Genomic DNA, 18,544 nt, shown 5'->3' on the forward strand with positions numbered 1-18,544 from the left:
GTGAGTGCTCCAGCCAGCTCCCCACAGACCCGGCTAACCACACCCACCGTACCCATCAGGGCCCCAGCAAGTTCTGTCACAGAGGACAGAGGAGCTGGTAGAGCAAGGGACTCAGTCTATCTGCTGAACTCAGCAGAAAAGGACACAGAGAACAGTGACAACTGTCACTGGGATGAGCTCGGACTCACAAAAAGTTAACTTGTGCCACAGCTGGTGTGGGGGACGCATGCAGAATCCCAGCGCTAGTGGGGGATGAACACAGACTGCAAGGAGGCAGGGGCTTCCAGGGAGTGACGAGACTGTCCACAGAAGAGCTCTGGCCGCCTGCGTCAGGACCACATTGCAGGTGTCCCCACCCACCGGCCTGGAATTTCATGCCAGCTTTCACAGAAGACTCCTCCTCTTTATGACGAGGCTCTGCCACCACTGACCCCCTGCGCTGCTCAGCAGGCGGAGCAGCAGTTCCTCAGCCCTGGCCTCCCTGTGGACCTGCTCACCCTGCTCAGACCCAGGATCTCTCCTTCCACAGGGCGCACTGAGTAATGAACATCAACCATCTTGGACAAAAGGAGGCTGACACCTGAACAAAAGAAACCTGGGGTTAAGAAACCCCTCGAGTTCCACAAAAGACTGTGCAAAAAACTGCCCTCCCCACAGGGAGCAGGCCTGGACCTGCCTCAGGGTGCACAGGCAGGGCATGGTGAGCGTGCGGTCACAGACCCCCTCCTTGTCCCTTGTCCCCACTTGATGTCCCCAACAGAGGCCACTTCCAGGAAGCCAGGACACAGCCCATGCTGAGGGAGTCTCCTGGTGCTACGCAGAGCACAGGCAGGCCCAGCCACACCAGATCTCAAGGGAGCCCCATCCGGCCTCCAGGGTGCTCAGGAGTAGGCCACCGTCTCTGGAGACAACCCCTGTGGCCCTGGGTGTCAGGGGCTGGTCCTTCCTGACCCAAGGCCCCAGGCCCCTGCAGGAGCCCCCGCGGGAGACTGAGCATTGCTTTCATCCCTTCCCCTGAGCAACGACTCTGGCTTCCCTGCTGCGTCTCCCTCACCCAGTACCCAGTGCTGGTGTGCAAAATGGAGGGATGAGGAGACCAGACGGACCTGCAGTGGCAGGAGAACCAGGCAGGTGGAGCCTGGACCATGTGTCTGAAGTGGGACCACCGTGAGAGCATGGTGCAGGGGTATCCAAGGCAGGCAGCTGGCCCAGAAGGGTGTGCCCCTGGTCACCATCACCACATGGGCATTGGGTACTGGGCACCCAGGCAGGCCTCAGATTCCACCGAGACCTAACCCCCAGGCACACCTACAGGATACACCAGACTCCACCTGGAACCACTGGAGGCATGCCAGGCAGAAGCCTGCCTGAGTCCTGGAGTGACAAGTCAACACGGGGCCCGAGGACAAGGGCCTGCAAGCCCTGACACCCTCTCCCCTGATCAGGCGCTGCCCAGGACGGAGCCCTCTGGGCATCAAGCAGCCCCAGCTGCAGCATTCAAGGCCGGGGCGCTGCAGTTGCACAGCTGGCACGGCAGCTGGAGAGCAGGGGGGCAGGAGGGCACAGAGGCTGCAAAGCGCAGTGATCTAGTAAAGGCTTAGATCAAGCACCTGTTTTTCTGATTGCCTCTAAAGTTAGAGTTCCTGAAATGCTCTGGCACACTCTTTCCCTCTCACTGCCACTGATGAACGACCCCGCATGGACATAAAACCACAACATGTTTCCCTTGAAGAAGAGGAGAAATCGCCACACACTTTTTTAATCACAAACTCTCTTCTTATAATTAGGATCTTGGCGACCATCTACCTACAAGGGCAACTGTTCCGAGTGATAAAATAGCCAAATTTTATTTACTTATTTGTTTATTCCCCTATTTACAGTTTGTAGAAGACACACCAATCACAGCTCTGCCATGAGCTGTGTGTGCCAGGCCCAGGGGAGGGCAGTCGGGGCTCTACCTGAGCCTCTACGCAGTCTTATCTGGTCCTTTGCCCCCTGTGCCTACCAGGTAGCCATGGCAACATGCAGCTGGCCTGCCCAGCGCCTGCACCTGGGCTGGGTGACAGGACTGCCAGGGCACTCCAGCAGGTGAGACGGGCACGGTGAGGGAGCCCAACACTACAGTGTCTGGTCAGAGGGCAGAGCTCAGTGAGCTGGACAGTGCCCACAGGCCTGCAACACGTGGGCAGTGGCTCAGGGCCATGAGTCCATCTCATTCAATCTCACGGCCCGCGATGGGTAACGGCTTGCTGCCCTCCAGTTGGTGCAGCACCTGTGGTCAGGGGTCAAGTCACTGTCTCGGGGCGGCTGGCCTCGGGGGCTAATTCTTGGCACCATGGCTCAAACCTGGTCATGCCATCCTCATCTGAATTGGACTAACCAAGAGGCAGCTGTACAAGCATCGCAGCTGGAGCAGCGCAGCTCTGAAGCCAGGCCAACTGGCCTCAAGTCACACGAGCTCATCCGCACGTGAGCCTCTGCTTCACCTTCGCTAACCTTCGCACCTGCGTACCCCACAGGCCTTCGTGTGAGCCAAGGGGATGTCAACAGCAGCAGCAGCACCGGTTCCCAAGGCCCACAGACCCGTCACCTCCCCACGTGGCCCTCAGACCTCCACCCACCTGCCTGTTTCCTCAACAGTCACGGGGCGTCCAAGGCGTCAGATCCTCTGCCGTGCCAGGACTACGGTAACTAGAAAGAACCAAACTGTGGCCCCCAAAGGAAGGCAGCAAGGAGTGACCAGGCAATCGAACCGTCGGCAAAGCACAGGCAGGTGTGCTCAGCCTGCAGGTGAGGGAAGCTGCTCCAGGCCGAGGGGCAAGGGCAGAGGGCAGAAGCAGGGCTGTGAGGTAGCCAAGTGGCTGGGGGCAAGCACAGGTGGGGAGCTGCATCTCCCAGAGACAGCAACACCAACCTACCCACCCGCTCAGCCTGCAAAGTGACACCGACGTGATTTGCCAACTGGGGTGAAGGTCCATCTCCAGGCCCTGGACAGACAGAACCTGGCACAGAAGTTGCAGTCTGCAAGGCCAGACCACAAAACAGGGCTGGCTCTTTGTCAGAACCTGGTCCTGAAACACAGCCTCTAGAGGAGGCCCATGTGGAGTCCAGTCGAGACCCCAGGTCGATCTCCACCAACAGGCAGCAGGGTCAGAGACCCTGGAGGGGCCGGACCAGCTGCCACAGGTTCAAGCCTTACTCCCAGGCTTCCACATGGAGAGAAGCCTTGGCTTGGCTTGGCACCAATTCTGACTCACTGAATCTGCAAGCACAGTAACCAGATTCCATCCCTAAATTTTGAGGCAAAGAATTATATGACCACTGTAACCAGCACAGGGACGAGATTACCTAAGGTCTCGGGGCTTTAACCATGGCATTAGATCCTGATTGCTCCTGTCACTGGCGGTATGACCCAGGTCCCTCCCCTCGAACCGGGCAGGTTTCAAAAGCACCAAGGGAAGTGACACTGTGTACCTTCCATGACTATATCACACACAACCATGTGGCTTCTGCCAAGCTGTGCTTGAAGAATTGAACAGCCACGTGAGAAGTCTGAGCACATGAGGCAGCCATGTTGTGGGGAAGCCCAAGCTGTGCAAAGTGACCAGGTGGAGACAATCCAATGAACGGTCCCGCTGAGCCTGGCCTAGGAGGTATTCCAACCCACACTGCCAGAGGCAGAATGGAAGAGTCTCCAGGCAGCTCCAATCTCCAGCTGTCCATCACCCTTAGTCACTCAAGTCTTCCCACTGGAGGCTCCAGATGCCAGAGTAGATAACAACCATCCCCACTGAGCCTTGTCCACATCCTGATGTGGAAATCCATGGTGGTTCTTTAATGCCACTGAGTCTTAGCACAATTCAGTCCCATGGGCTCCTAGCAGGTGGGGAGTTGGACTAAAGGGCAAGAAGGGAAGGTGCGCCGTGTTGGCTGAATCCCAGCATCGGGCTCTTCTTTGCAGTGATAGTCACCCTATTCCATCTTAGCCAAATAGGGAAAGGTCACCCAGGCCCCACCTTGGGAGCAGGGGCGGGGCAGACAGCCCACAGGAGCTAAAGGAGGGAAGAGGAGGGAGACTGAACAACTCCAGGGACAGAGAAGACTGAGGCCCACACACGTTCTCAGAGAACTGAAGGGGCCTCAGAGATGGCCAGAGGGACAGCAGGGATGAGGCAGGGCCCTACAGGGAGTAGACACAAGAGCACGGGGTGTTGGGAGCCCCAGCAGGGCTGAGAAGGACAGTCCTTCAAGGGACCAACCAGGGTTCACCATTAACATCTGGTTCCAAAATGCCATTCATCCTTGCCACAAGCATATCCATTTGCAGAATGGCCCACAGCCACTACATCCCAGGTCTCACCCAGGAAAACTAGGAATCCGAGACTCAGAAAGAGATAAGGAAGGAATGGCGTGAGGATGTCTGGGTCCTGGTTTGCCACCACTTGCCAGCAGCCTTACTGTGTGGCTACAGGCCTCCTGCCTCCTCTTGTTGTCTGGGGGCCGGGCCTCGGAGGGTAGAGATGGCCACCCCGGGCCAGAAGAAGTAGGGTTGGTCAGCAGCATGTACAGGGTCCCACTGCTGTGGCGCTCTTGGACAGGCCTGGGTGGACAGACAGGATCCAGAATGCCCGGGCAGTAGACAGCCCTGGGGCCAAGGCTGCCTGCCATGGAAAGGGACAGCAGATCCTGGACAGGACCTAATCGGTGCTCAGACACCTCTCGCCATGGCCCATCGATCTTGCTTCCTCTTCGCCCACAACTGGCCTCACACAGGCAAACACAATTAAAGCTCATGCTCTTGATGATGAAATGGACAGCCTCTCCATCCTCACAGTTCAGCCGGGCTGACAGCCAGGAGGCTGTGAGCTACCAGCACCCAATGCCCTGGGTCCTGGGAGGGTGGGGGCTCCCTCCTGAGACCAAAACCAGAGAAGTTTCCAGAGACAGGCTGCCTCAGATTCACAGAGCCTAGAGATGGGAACAGGCAAGCAGTGAGATGGGCGTGTCCCCAGGTGCACAGCTGTGCCTTGCAAGGAGGCAGATGGCCCTTTAGAGGGTCAAGTGCCGGGAACTGCCTCCTTCAGGGATCAACCTGGGCTCCACCTTGCAGCCTCCCTTATGGGAGCTGGGCGACACCCTCCCTCAGGGAGCCGCATGCAGGGGACATGCAGCTTGCCAGCCTGCTTACCCAGCTGGACAGGGGCCTCAGTCACAAGGAGAGGGCCTGGCACAGCTTGTCAGCCAAGCAGGTGAGCAGGCTGTGAACACCCAGGAATGGCAGGGCTCTTGCCTGGTGTCTCCAAATCTCCCAGGCACTGGGTGTTCTCTGCCTGGGTCCAGCGCGTTTTAATGTTCTTCTCAAGTCCATTCTCGTACGAGTGGTAAGGAGGCACAAGTTCTTGCAAAACATGTGTTGTCCCCAAGAGGGACAGCCTACAACACTACTCAGCAGCACCTGTCAAAAGTGGCAGTCATGACAGACAGACTGGGGAACTGTCACGGACTGGAGGAGACAGAGATGTAATAAGTAAATGTAACAGGAAATCCTGGATTGGGTCCTAGAACAGGAAAAGACCCTAAGTAGGGAAACCCAGGGAATCTGGAGACAGTATAGAGTGCTTAGATCATCGTACCAGTGTTAACCTGTTAGTTTTGATAACTGTGCTTCAGTTACGTGAGATCTAGCACCGGGAAAAGCTGGATGAAGGTACAGGGTCCTTTCTGTGCTATTTTGCAGCTTTCCTTTAACTCATATTATTTTTAAAAACAAAGCTAAACATTATTAAACAAACAAACAAACAAAAGGCCACCCAGCTTGTTGCTGCAAACCTGGGCCTAAAGCCAGGAATACAGGCCACGCCAGGCGTTTGCTTTGCCCCACAGGATGACTCCGGGGAGGGAGGAGGGAGGGCGACAGAGTGGGCCATCAGACCCACTGAGCGGGATTCCAGCACCGGTCTCAATCCAGGACTCCTCATCAGCCGCTCACTCAAGCCCCCTCCTACAACCCCCGGGGGGACTTTGGAATTTGCATGACGACATTCGGATCTCAGGAGGTGAAACTTGTGGTCCAGGCATCCCTTTGTGGTCTGCTCTCAGGACTTATCTCAAAGCAAGAAGGTGGCAGGAGAGCATGTGACACATTAACCCGGGGCAGTGACATCCGTCACCCTCCCTAGGCCTCAGTCTCCCCCTCTGTACACACCTCACATCTACCCAAAAAGGCAAGTTATTGAAGGAAGACCACAAAGGGGCTCTTGGACCCAAAATCTCACTCAGTGACCCCGGAATGTTCCAAAACCTCCAGGGGATGTGGGAGGGGCGGAGTCCCAACTCCAGGTAGAAGCAGGCTGAGCGGGGCGAGGTGCAGGACACCACGGTGCCCTCCTGAGGCTGCCTCCAGGCACCCCTCCCGCGCCCACGGGCCTCAGGGTGGGACCGTCGGCTGCAGTCGCACTCACTCCCCAGGACTGGATGGCTGGCCCCACCCTCCCTGACCCCACAAGCTGCGGTCAGCAGGACCTGCTGCAAACTGGAGGGTTTCAGAGGCTGAGGACAACAGGCAGTGTGCTCTCCGCGAGCAAGGCAGATGCTGCCCACTGCCCTTCCACCAGCACTCCCTCTATGTGGGCCCAGGCTCCTTGGCACTGCTGAGGAAACTGAGGCTGGAAAGGCACGGTCTGTCCAAGAAGCCCCCCAGCCAAGCCCTGGCATGTGCTGAGCTGTGAGAGGCACTGGGCTCACACGAGCCCCAACCACCCGTGAGGCCTCTGATCTGCATCAGGTCCAGACCCTCCCTGTTGACCCTGCATTAACCATGGTTCTAGACCAGTCCACAGCCACAGCTCAGAGCCCCAAACGGGGTCCCTCCACTGGGCCTCTGACCCTAGGAAAGACCCCATTCTGCACACACCCCACAAAACCGGAAAGCACAGCCCGCGGCCCTGCTGTCTGGTATGAGAAACCCCTCCCACAAAAGGGTCTATCTAGCACATGGGCTGCCAAGGCTTGGTGTTTTTGCACCTGACCCTGGGGTCACTGCAGTGCCATGAACCACTTGCCTGTCACTTGCCAAAGCAGTCAGAAAGGTCACATGGGTCCCAAGCAGCTCTCAGGCCTCTGCTCAGGCCCCAAGGGCAACAGCAGCTCCCCTGGCCTGCCCCTTTGCCTGCTGTCAGGTGCCAGGAGCCCATGGCCTAGGGCACCCTTTCCTGAGCTCAGCGTCACCCACCTGGTACCTGTCCACACCCCAGGGCTCTCCACACAGAGTTGTGGACCCTGGGGCAGCCCGGCTCTGCTCCCTGGACTCATCAGCTGGTAGAGGCTCCGTCCTCCTGTTTCTGAGAGCCACTCTTTGCCTAAGGGGCAGGTCAAGCCAGTGCTTCCCCAGGGCTGTTCTCGGATAGGTGTTCCACTGTGGAGCTGCAGGGAAGCAGGCCCCGCCCCTCTCCCAGGCCTCCTGGGATCCTGCACCCCCTGCTTATCCAGGGGAAGCCGTCTTTTGGTACCAAGAGAGGGACAAAAACACCTGTGTGTGTTCAGTGTTCTCCGGAACATCCATGTCCAGCGAAAGATCTGCCCAGCTACCTCCCACCCAGGTGAGGCTGGGCCAGGCAGTGACCCACTGTGGAGCTGGAAGTGGGGGCCAGCTTCTGGAGGCAGGGACACACTGAGCGGAGGTACTGGGACATAAGCATTGCTCCAGCAGGCTGAGGAATGGGGCACAACAGAGGCAGGGTGGGTGACCCCAAAGTGAGGGGAACTGCGAGGTCCACGGTGGGGTGTCTGGAAGGAGAGCGGAGGCCCTGCTAATCATCAGGGAAGCAGAGACAGCGACAGGACCTGGGCCAGCATCCTGGCTGACTGACTTGCCCAGGTCCCTGTTCTATCATCTGCTCTCAGAAGCCCAGCCACTGGGAGCCACAGGCCTCAGGAGGCCTGGCAGGAGGGCAGAGCACACCAGGCAGGGAACTAGGTCCAGCGGAGCCACACCCGTCAAGCTGCGCACGCACTTCAGCATCAGGGGAGGCCAGCCAAGACCCCAGGGGCATTCGGCACCTGGCACAGGAAGGCCATGGCCTTCAAATACCAAGGACAAGCAGCACCTGTCCCCACAGCCGGCTGGCCCCCAGGCTCACCCCGCCACCTGGGCAGCACACTCAGTTGCAGGCTGTTCTGGGCAGTGGCTGGAGCTCTCGAAAACTGCCATGGGAGCCCCGGGCAGCAAGGTTCCTTCCTTAGCGCTAACGACCTCCTAGAAACCTGAGTGGGCAGCACAGGAAGTTGTCAGGGGTGCAGTCATGGCCCCAGGGCAGGACTGGCTCCCAACCAAGACCAGGAGGAGTGGGCCAGGTACCCTGGACTCTGGCTCCACCTGGCACCCAGGCTGCCAGCCACCTTCCCGGCTGTGTGGGCGGGAGCCTGGGGTGAGCCCGCACCCCCCCCCCCCCCCCCCCGTGACCCACCTCCTGCAGGACAGTTTCCTCACGCAGCCCGATGGCCTCCGGGCCACCCTGGGCGATGTCCGGAAGCAGAGCCTGCTCCTGGCCCTGCCACGTGTTGTCACCTCCGCTAAAGGTCTTCTCGTGGTCAGCCAGCTCCACAAGGGGGGCCTGAGGGCTCTGCTGAGGACAGACACAGGCTGTTGCCACTCTTGCACTCTTGCTGCCCCCACACCCAGGCCCCGGGCTGCTCCCCACAGTTCCCCTCCTCTGGGGGTGTGGCCGTGGCGTGGGGGCCTGCCATCTTCCTTCAGGCCCTGGCCCCAGCCCACTGCTGATGGCAGCCCCTGGCCTCGGCCTCCTTCCCAAAACAGGATGGCCGCAACCTGGGCCCAGATGCAGAGCTTGGGACACGGTACTAAACCCAAGGACACAAAACACTGCCACCTCCGGCTTCTGGGGCCAGAGAAAACAGGCCCTGTGCACACGAACACAAAGTGTACCCTCCTGTCTGGAGGCTGTGGAGCCCATACAGACCCAGTGTCCAGCTGCAGGGCCCCTAAAGATGATACTCACAGTGGAACTGGCTGGGACACCACACAAACAGGGACCAAACACCACCCTAGGGGACCCCTGCTGAGGGACCCAGGGAAGGGGCGTAAAGGGTTTCCTCAACTTGCCTTTATTCTCCATTGATTTTGGATTTCAAGAAAACGGTGCCTTTCCCCTCAACTAACCACATTTTCTCTGCCGGGACAACCTAGGCACACTTCCAGGCTTTCTGTGGGAGAGGGATGGAAAGGGCAGTCACCAGGCCTCCATCTGAGCCTCTGCTCTGGTTGGGCTGAGAAAGGGTTCCCCAGCCACAGAGTCCAGCCCTGCCTGTCCCCAAGGACCTGGACTTGGTCTCCCTGAGCCTCTGTGGAGGGCACAAAGTCCTCTCCCAGTCCTGGGAAAGGTCCCCTTCTGATGCTTGGTGCATCTGCCTTTGCTGTAGGGCCCTGCCCCTGGCTGCTGTCCTGGCCAGGACATAGGGTAGCAAGTGTGGAAGTGACTGGGTGGGGGCATCCCTGGGGGCCTCTGTCTCCTCCCCATTTGCCCTGTGATGGAACCCCCACCCAGAGCATGCACTGTCCTGCCAAGGTGGCTCCCCAGACACGAACCAGCATAGGACACAGAATGACATGGGGCAGGGCTGCCACCCGGCTCATGCAGTCCCAGTCCTGAGCTCTTACTGGGCTCTCAATGAGTGTGGGAAGCTGGGGAAACCATGCCTGGAACCTGCTTCCCCCACTCCCGCTGTGGACAGGTTCCAGTACCCCCTGCCTGTCACCTGCAAAGCCACAGCTCACTCATGTTCTGCAACCCCGTAGGACCCTGATGTCTATCTGAAACAAAGAACACCAGGCCACCCCCTAACCCCGAAGCTCGAGGTGGTCACATGCAGGTTCTGGCCAGCTCATGCAAGGGGGAATAGCTATGGGACTCCAGGGAAGCCACATCATGACCTGCACCTCCCGTGTGGCAGTCACTGTGCCCCTGTGGCCTCCCCAGCAACACTCCTCTGAGGGCAACCCAGTGTGGGGTTCAAAAGGCACAGTGGGAAGGCACCCAAAGCCTGCCACGGCCACCTGGGGGTGCCCGGTGTGCTGAGAAGGAGGGCCCCTGTCAGCAGGGTGGGGACAGTACTACAACTCGGGGCTAAAAGTCAGGCCCCAGAACAGTCTGATAGAGAGTTCCACCCTGCCTTGTGTGTCCTCCTGGCAGTCTTTTGGGGGACCAGGGTAGCCCATGCTGGGCCCCTGGTGGAGTGGATGGACAGGTGCGAGCCTGGAGCTCGGCAAGGTGAGCGGGGCCCAGCACACCCTAGGGAGGAGCCAGCTGGCAGGGAGCACTCTGACACTGTGTACTCCTGTAGCTGGTCCAAGGCTGGGCATCAGGGTGGCCCCTGTAGCAGTGCCCAAGCCACGGAAAATAACGGAGCCGCAATAAGGACAATGGCCACCCAGGCCAGGCAGAAGGCCAGGGGCTACTTCTTTCTTCCATTTCCTGACTACCCACAAGCGAGCGTGGTCACTCTCCTGCAGAGTGCAACGGTGGGTGGAGCCGCCCTTGCCTGGGCCGCCTTCCCATGCACCACACCAATATGGGGAGTCAGCAAGGCCTTTAAATAAATAAATACGCAGATAGATGAATATAAAATAAAAGATCTAAAAAATCTGTTGACAAGCACTACTCATCCAAGGCAATAATTATCGCCTCCCCTTCCCGTGTGGGTGGGAGGAAGTGAGCAGTGCCTGGCGGCGGGAGGGGGTCGGCTTTGTGCCAGGCCCCACGCTGCGCCTCCTCCCGTGGCCACAGCCCCCTCCAGAGCTTCCAGGTCTGTACAGCAGTGGCACCTGCTGTGAGGCTCAGGCAAGTCACAAGCATCGTCTGGGCCCCAGTTCTCCCATATGTCCAGCGGAACAACAATGCTCCCCTATCCTCTGGCCCATGATCCGCACTCAGCAGGCGCTACCGACACGGCTCGTCCTGCCTGCTGAGCACAAGACTCGTGCCCACTAGGGACCCGCTGACATCAGTCTCCTGCCTAATGGGAGGCCTCCTGGTGGTGCCACCCTGGGCCAGGGCCTTACTTCTCTGAGACCTGGTCTTCACTTCTATGATACAGAGCTGACAGCACCCACACCCCAGAGGTGCCTCGAGAGAGAGAGACAGTGAGCAGGGCCAGATCACAGTGGAGTCCCAGGACCAGGAGGTTGCACTTCTGATCCTCCCATGGAAGACCAGGAAGAACCGCGATGATCCTAGTGCTGGGCCTCTGGAGCAGCAGGGCCTGAAGCAGAGCCCAGCTGAGGCCTGGCCTACCCTGCTCTTCCAAAAGCTTCCAGAACACAACAGACTACTGAGGCACGGCCCTGGCCCACACCCTCCTCCAGCACTCTACGGTCGACCTGGCCACGGGAGGGGCCGGGAGGAAAGACATCCATTTCCACTACAAAACTCTAGCAGTGCCCATGACTGCCTCAGACACCCTGATTGCAGAGCCTCACAGGACATTCCATTCCAAGTCTGGGTTTCAGAAGCCCCCACAAGCTGAGAAAAGAGTGGCTGTGTGGGCCAGCCCTGCAGACCACCAGGAATGGTGTCTTGGCTGGCTGCCCCAGTGTGTGAAGGAGGTGGAGCTGAGGGATGGAGAGGGCTGCAGGGAGCCAGGGGCAGAGCAGACCCTGCAGGGCCACCAAGCCTCCCCACACAGCAAGGCACGACAAAAGAGAAGGGGAAGGAAAGGCTTAGCAGGATTCCTCAGCAACCCCCCAAAAGGCTGACAAAACTCTCCTTTATGCTGCCCACAAAGGCCCAATTTGGGTCTTTAGCTCGAAGCTAGTTGAAAACGTATTAGGGATTTGGGGCCAGGTGCTGGGGATACAGGGCACACAGACTGCCATGGTGGTAGCTCAGAGACCAACAAAGTGGCCGCCCTGGCCTCCAGGCCCAGGGCGACTCTGTGCTCGGCAGGAGGAGGTGCTACAATGTGCCACTGCAGAAGGGCTGCGCAGTTTCCCGCCAAGGAGACGAAGCTCAAGGAGTACGTGTGGGCCGGTGATGCCTGTGGTGGCCTTGTCGCCCTCCCCCAGGGGCAACAAGAATGGCAGCAGACCCAGGACAGCATCCAGGGCTCGAGTTCTGGGAAGTGAGGTGCAGGGCAGGAGTCAGAGTGCCAGCCATTCGCTCCCCAGGGGAAGGACCCCCATGACCGGTTGTCAATTTCTCCAAATGGAAGTTGCTAGAAGCTATCAAACCTCCAGCAATCCTGCCCCCGACAACCTATTAAGTAAAAGGGGCCAGGGCAGCAGGAGACAGCAACTCTGGCCCATGCCCAGACACAGGAGCAAGCCGAGGGTGTCCGGCAAGTGAGGAATGGCATATTTTGACTGTCACGGCCTAGGGATGAGGTCCTAGTGGAAAGCAAGGCTGAGCTGGCCAATGGTGTCAGGAGGGAGCATGACCCCACCGTGGCTTGTCCCCCACCTTCAGCAGTCTCAGCCCGGCAGGGTTAGGGCTGCTCACTGAGACTGACCCAGCTGGAGGCCACATCCAACCACGCCAAGATGGCCAGGAAGCTCGCAGATCAGGTGCCCCACGTCCGCAGTTCCAACTTGGCAACAAGCCTCTGGCTGGACAGGGCCACGTGTCATCTCACTATCTATGGTTTGCAGAATTCCTGGAAAAAATCTATGTCTCCACAATTTCTCAGAAGTGCTGCTGCCCGTTCCCTCCTCATTAACATAAATCGCCACCAAGCAGCACGCCTGCAGTCCAGGGCACACGTGCCCCATGTCCAGCCCAGGAGCACAGGAGGGAGACCCTCCCCAGCCAGCACTCGACCAACACCCAGGCCCCTGGTGCCTGGCACCAGCCCCTCCTCTGTAGCACTGGACCTGCAAGGAGATCCTGCCTGGTTCCCGGCTCTCAGCTCAGCAGCAGGATGTCCTGGACACCACTCGGCAGGCCTGGTTCACTCCTGCAGCCACCGTGGGGTCTCCTACTGTATGGCTGGGCATGAATTCTCCTCTGCCCCGTGCACCAGGTGTGGGGTGTTGCGGGAGGTATTGCTGTGGGCGCCCTTCCAGGTGCCTTTCAGGGAACACACACATGCACCTCCTCCAGGTAGAACTGCAAGATCACAGGGAAGGGGGCATTGGACTTCACAGATAGTCTGTGTTTCGATGCAGGAACACATTCACGGCCCCCAGCAGGATACAGAGCTCCAGCTGCCCCACGTGCCTGCCAACGCCAGGCACCCTCAGTGTGCTTGCCATGTGTTCTGTCGTTATGTTGGTGGATGAGGTTCTGTGTAATGATACACATTAAGGGTCTACTTTCTATTTTTCTGCTAACTAATGTGTTGAGCATACATTCACATGCTTATCAGTCATGTGGAAATTCCCTTTTTAGGCTGCCTTTTTATTGATCTGAAAGAGATCTTTACATAGTGTGGACATAAGTCTTTTTCAGATATGCTGTGCAAATGCCCTCTCCCTTAGTGGTGCACGAAGTCAAGCTGGCCAATCTCACTCTTTACAGTCAGCACTTCTGTGTGGTGGAAGAGCAGTCCGCCCTCTGGAGGAGTGAAGGGCCTGCTCTGGGGTGGGGCAGTGCTGCAGCCTCGGCTCTCACAGGAGGCTGTGCCTGCTGCAAAGGCTCTGTGAACAGGTGAGCTCAAGTCTGCAAAGCGTTCTTTCCTCCAGTTCAAACACCAAGTGTCCACAGGCAGTCTACCTAGGCAGGCCACGAGCCCTGGCCAGCACATGCGGGAGGGTCTGAGTCCACCCTGCACACATCACGGGGGCTTCACACCACGTCCTTACATCTGCTGGTAGAAATCCTGTGCTTGTGTTCTTAGGCAGGATTGGCTCCCCTGCTTTGGGTCTTCTTTATTCCCCAGCAAACATTAGGGTCTGCATGGCTACTTACACACACGTGTGCACTCAAGCCCATGGAGTTTCCCTCAGGACTGGGGCTCTGCAGACTGTCGGCTAAAAGCCAACATTGCTGTCAACATGGTGCTACACTCCATTCTCGGGCTCTTCCACCATCTCTCTTGGCAACTATTTGTAGTTTCCCACAGTGGCCTCGGACAGCTCTTCACAGGCTTCTCCCTACCTTCGATGCTACTGAATCGGTGTTGCTTTCTCCTCTCCTTTGAGATGGTGTCTGCCTATGGTGCCCAGCTCATCCTGAACTCCTGGACTCAGTGGTCCCCCGCCTCAGCCCCCAGCAGCAGCTGAGGCTACAGGTATGCCACTGCATCTGGCTTGAAGTAACATCACGTTTCCAATGTGATCTGCGTCTTCCTGGATGCTGAGTTGGCATCTCCACGCTCATCAGTTCCAAGGTTGCCAGGGATCCCACCGCAGCCTCTGAAGCAGCCTGCCTCACTCGGCCTGATCCTCGCACCTAGGTCTCTTCACACCTACCATACTGCAAAGGTGCACGTGATGCATGGGGTGGACAGAACAGGTGCCCTTGTTCTCAAGCTCAGAAGTGTGGGATGAGCTGCGGGCTCTGAAGAATCTCTTACAGCTCCAAGCCATTTCTGCCGATTCTCAGCTTGCCTCCCTGAGTCTCATGTTCTTCTCCCTAAGTGCTGGGATGGCCATGTGCTCTACTAACAAGAGAACGAGACCAACTGCTTCTGACGTGCCCAGCCTGGCACTGCCAGAGCAGACCTGCTCTATGACAAGGAGCCGCTGACCCACGTGCCCTCCTCTGCAACGAGCTTCCACCTGAGGCCACCCTCCCTTCTCACGAGCTCTTAGTTCTGCTTCTCCTTTGCCTGCAGACCCCGTCTGGAGACGATGGTCAGGTGTGGTGTGAAGGCCGGCATGGTCCAGCGTAGGGGCCTACCACCAGCCTCTGACCCGTCTCTTCCACGAGCTGTTGGTCTTGTGCCTTTAAACACAATGTGGCCTTTCCCTCTGACTTTAATGTGCTTTTAAGAGTTTTAAGAACTTTCAAGATTGATTTCTGTCTTTGGTTTTCAAATTTTTTATTTTGATATGAGCAAGGATGTTATATTTAAGTAAGGGATAGACTTATACTTACCATGAAGTTTCTTGAACCTGTGCTTGCAGTATTTGGACAGTCTAGGGAAATTTTCAGTCATTACTCTTCAAACATTACTTCTATCCATTCTTTGCCTCCTGTTCATCTAGGCCTCCAACTACTACACTCTTCTGTGATCTTTTGGGGGATATTTTGCCACTAAGCTACATCCCAGCCCTTGTTTTTACTTTCCTGTTTTGAGACAGGCTTCACTAAGTTGCCTAGGCTGGCCTTGAACTTGGCATTCTCCTCAGTGTGTGTGTGTCCTGGCTCTACGTGGCTCTCACAGGAAGCGCGGCCCGTGCAAAGGTGTGGAAGCCTGGTTCCCAGGACGGTGACGTGAAGGATGGTGACAGAGGGCTTGCAGTGGTGCTGTGGGAACCCGCTTAGCCCTGGAGAGCGAGCGGTGGTCAAGTGTAGCTGACCAAGTCGCACTCCGACCACAAGACTGCTCTGACACTGCTCCTGCCGCTGGGATGCCAACTGCCACGAGACCCTCACCAGAGGCCAAACCGGTGGGGTCACCTGATCTTGCACTTTCATCCTCCAAAACTGTGAGCTCAATAAATCTTTATGAAGTACTCAGTCTTGGATATTTCGTTACAGAAAATAAGAAAGTCTCAAGTCACATGCAACCGTCAGTGGTCACTCCAGAGCTTTCTGGGGACAGCACCATGCCACAACCTGAAGACCAGAATGCCAGAGCTCTAAAAGCTGTTCACCGAGGCAGACCCCTCGAATGGCCCCTGTCCCCAGCCTTCCCCTGGAGCACAGATGGCAATGGAGTCTGGGCTGAGCCCAACACACACTGACTGACTGCAGTGCCCACGTGACACCCACCTGTTTGCTGCCCCTCTGAGCTATGGGAAGCAGTGCTCTGGACCTTTCTGCGATTCTCTGTTGGGAAAAGTGCAAGAGGAGAAAGACAGGGAGAACATGAAGGGTGGAAGGAGTCAGGCAAACACCAGGCACTGAGGGCAACACACACACGGGACGGCAATCAGGCGGCTGGCCAGGCTCTGCAGGACTTGCTGGGTGGTCTCCCACAACACACACAGGCTCACGGGGTCTCGTGTCCCTGCCTGTCAAAATGGGGTAAGACCTGCTCTGCCTGCCCTTGGGAGGCTGTGGTCAGGTCACCTCTGGGCGACACTTCTGGAGGTGGGAAGGGATGAGGCCATCCCACGCCACCCAGACAGCCGAGGCCCCACGGCCGCACCCCGCCCACAGCACCTCACCTTCTGCGCCACTCCGTAGCACTGAACGGCATCTGCGAGCTGGGTCTTCAGCTGCTCCAGCTGGAGGCGCTCCTGCTGCAGACAGAGGGCAGGTTTTCAGGGCGCTGAGGCCTGGCCCTCCTGCAGCCCTAACCATGGTGCTCCCTAGCAGGGCCACAGCCCACATCCTCTTCATCAGCCACAGCCCCATGGGGCACGACCAGGATGCCCAGGTGCCAGGAGCTGCTTTGGCCGGCGTGTAGCTGGGCCACGCGGCAGCCCAACCAGGAGCACTGCAGTGGCTCCACAGCCCAGGAGACCACGAGACCGCGACCTGAGCCCTGACTGGCTCGGTCCAGGCCAGCAGGGGCTGGGGCCGGGTCCCAGGGACCCAGGTCTTGTCCCCCTGACGGTCCTCTCCCAGCATCTCCCCACCTGCTCCCCCTGCTGCAGTGTTGGCCCACACTCAGCCATCAAGAAGGGAGCAGCCACAGAGCTGGTGCTCTGGAGAAAGGTTCATCGGACAAGGGGCTGGGCGAGGGGCTGGACAGCCAGGCCTTGAGTCTAGGCCCTGCTCAGGTTTGCCACGAACACCAGTGACTGCCTCTGGCCATGTGGAACTGGCACCAAGGAAAGCACACGAGCACCCAGCACCCTGCTCAGCCTGGAACTGGCCCCCTACAGCCACCACACACCAGCGCCCAGTGCCACTCACACCCACCATGAGAGCCACTGCCCATGCTTGAGGGGCAGGCTTTCCAACATTGGACTCCCTGGTCACACTCTGCTCAGCAGTTGGTGGAGTCTGTTCCAGTGTCCTGGGTTGCCAGTGTCCTCTGGTCATTGGCACCACGTGTGGAACCCCAGGACAGAGAAGGAGCCCAGGAGAGCAAAACACTGTCCACTCTGCAGCCTCACTGCGTGCACCTCTGGGAGGCTGCACTGATGTCCCCCACGTCCTGCTCACCAGACCAGCTGAGGAAGGAAAGAGAGGGGCCCTGGGCATGCCACCTGGGGCTATCAGACCCTGGAGCCCCCAGAACCAGGGGCTCCACACCCGCCTCACAAGGGAACAAAGAGCAGCACGCAGAAGGCAGCCAGGCTGCCGCTGTCCCTCCCTCAGGTGGAAGCAGCTACAGTGACCCATACCATCACATTCTCCAAAGACAGGGCGGGCAAGGAAAGTGCTGAGAGCCACCCGGGGGGCTTCCCATGGACCCCGCTGGACCGAAGGAGAAGCCTACTGCTTCTCCATCCCTGCCCATGTGGGTGGCTGGGCCCTGGGCCCGCCTGCTGTACCCGAGACCTCTACCCACCCAGCATTTCCCACATACCGGGAGGCTGCTCCCATGCCTGCTGACACCATGGGCCCACACAGTGCCACCTCCTGCCAGCCACAGCACACAGCAAGTCCACCCCCCCACCAAGGCCTCGCACCCTGCACTCGCCCAGGGCTGGTGAGCAGCACGTGGTCCAGGGTCCTCCTGTGGTACTTGGGAGCCACTGAGGAAGGCTCAGCCTCACTTGGCCTCCTCCCTGCACCTCACAGAGCAGGTCTGTAGGTTCTCAGAGGGAGGTGGGCAGAGGAAAGGAGGAGGGACACACAGCAGGCCTCTGCTCAGAACACCACCATACTCGGGATCCACCCACCAAGCACAGGGGACACAGACCACTGTGCCCGACCCAACGCTGTCACCCCTCAACGGTGAACCCACACTGGCCATACAGCCTTGGCACCATGCTGGCACCCAAGGAGCTCAGAGGTGACTGAAGCACACAGGAGAAGTGCACAAGTCACTGCACACGCTACACCACTTTAAGCAAGGGATTTGGGCATGTATGGACTTTGGCGTCTAAGGGGTGTGCTGAACCCACGCCCGAGAAGACTGCAGGACGACCGCGTTGGCTGACAGTGCTGGACACGCAGGGCTCGGGCTGCGTGTGGCCCTGGTCGCAGACACGGCACGGCCGGGCCCACGACAGCCAGAGTTCACACCTACTGGGTGTCCCCCGGCTGCATCATGGTGGCAGGACCCTCCCCCTGTGGAAAGCGGGTAAGACACCAGCCAGGGCTGCCAGGGCCCCAGGGGGAGCGACACAGATCAGCAAGCCTGGCTCGTGCAACATCTCCCAGGACCAGGGCACGGTGGTGTCACTGCCCTGACCACGTCCCCCAATTTAGGGGACTAGCGCTTATCCAAGTGTGCACACTCCTCAGAGTGGAGACAAAGCAGGCATGAGTGTCCACACCAGAGGGCCAAGTGGGCAGTCGGCCTC

General features: G+C 58.5%; 1 protein-coding gene across 1 annotated transcript in view; it reads right to left on the reverse strand.

The window, feature by feature from the left end:
- The window catches only part of TSNARE1 (t-SNARE domain containing 1), a 110,732-nt gene that overhangs the window by 11,583 nt on the left and 80,605 nt on the right, over window positions 1-18,544 (reverse strand). Inside the window, 3 exon segments of the mRNA XM_079154119.1 lie at window positions 8,466-8,621; window positions 15,891-15,947; window positions 16,289-16,363. Coding sequence (XP_079010245.1) covers window positions 8,466-8,621; window positions 15,891-15,947; window positions 16,289-16,363 — 288 coding nt within the window.

The sequence above is a fragment of the Sciurus vulgaris genome (assembly GCF_902686455.1).
Source record: "Sciurus vulgaris genome assembly, chromosome: 1".
Classification (NCBI taxonomy): Eukaryota; Metazoa; Chordata; class Mammalia; order Rodentia; family Sciuridae; genus Sciurus; species Sciurus vulgaris.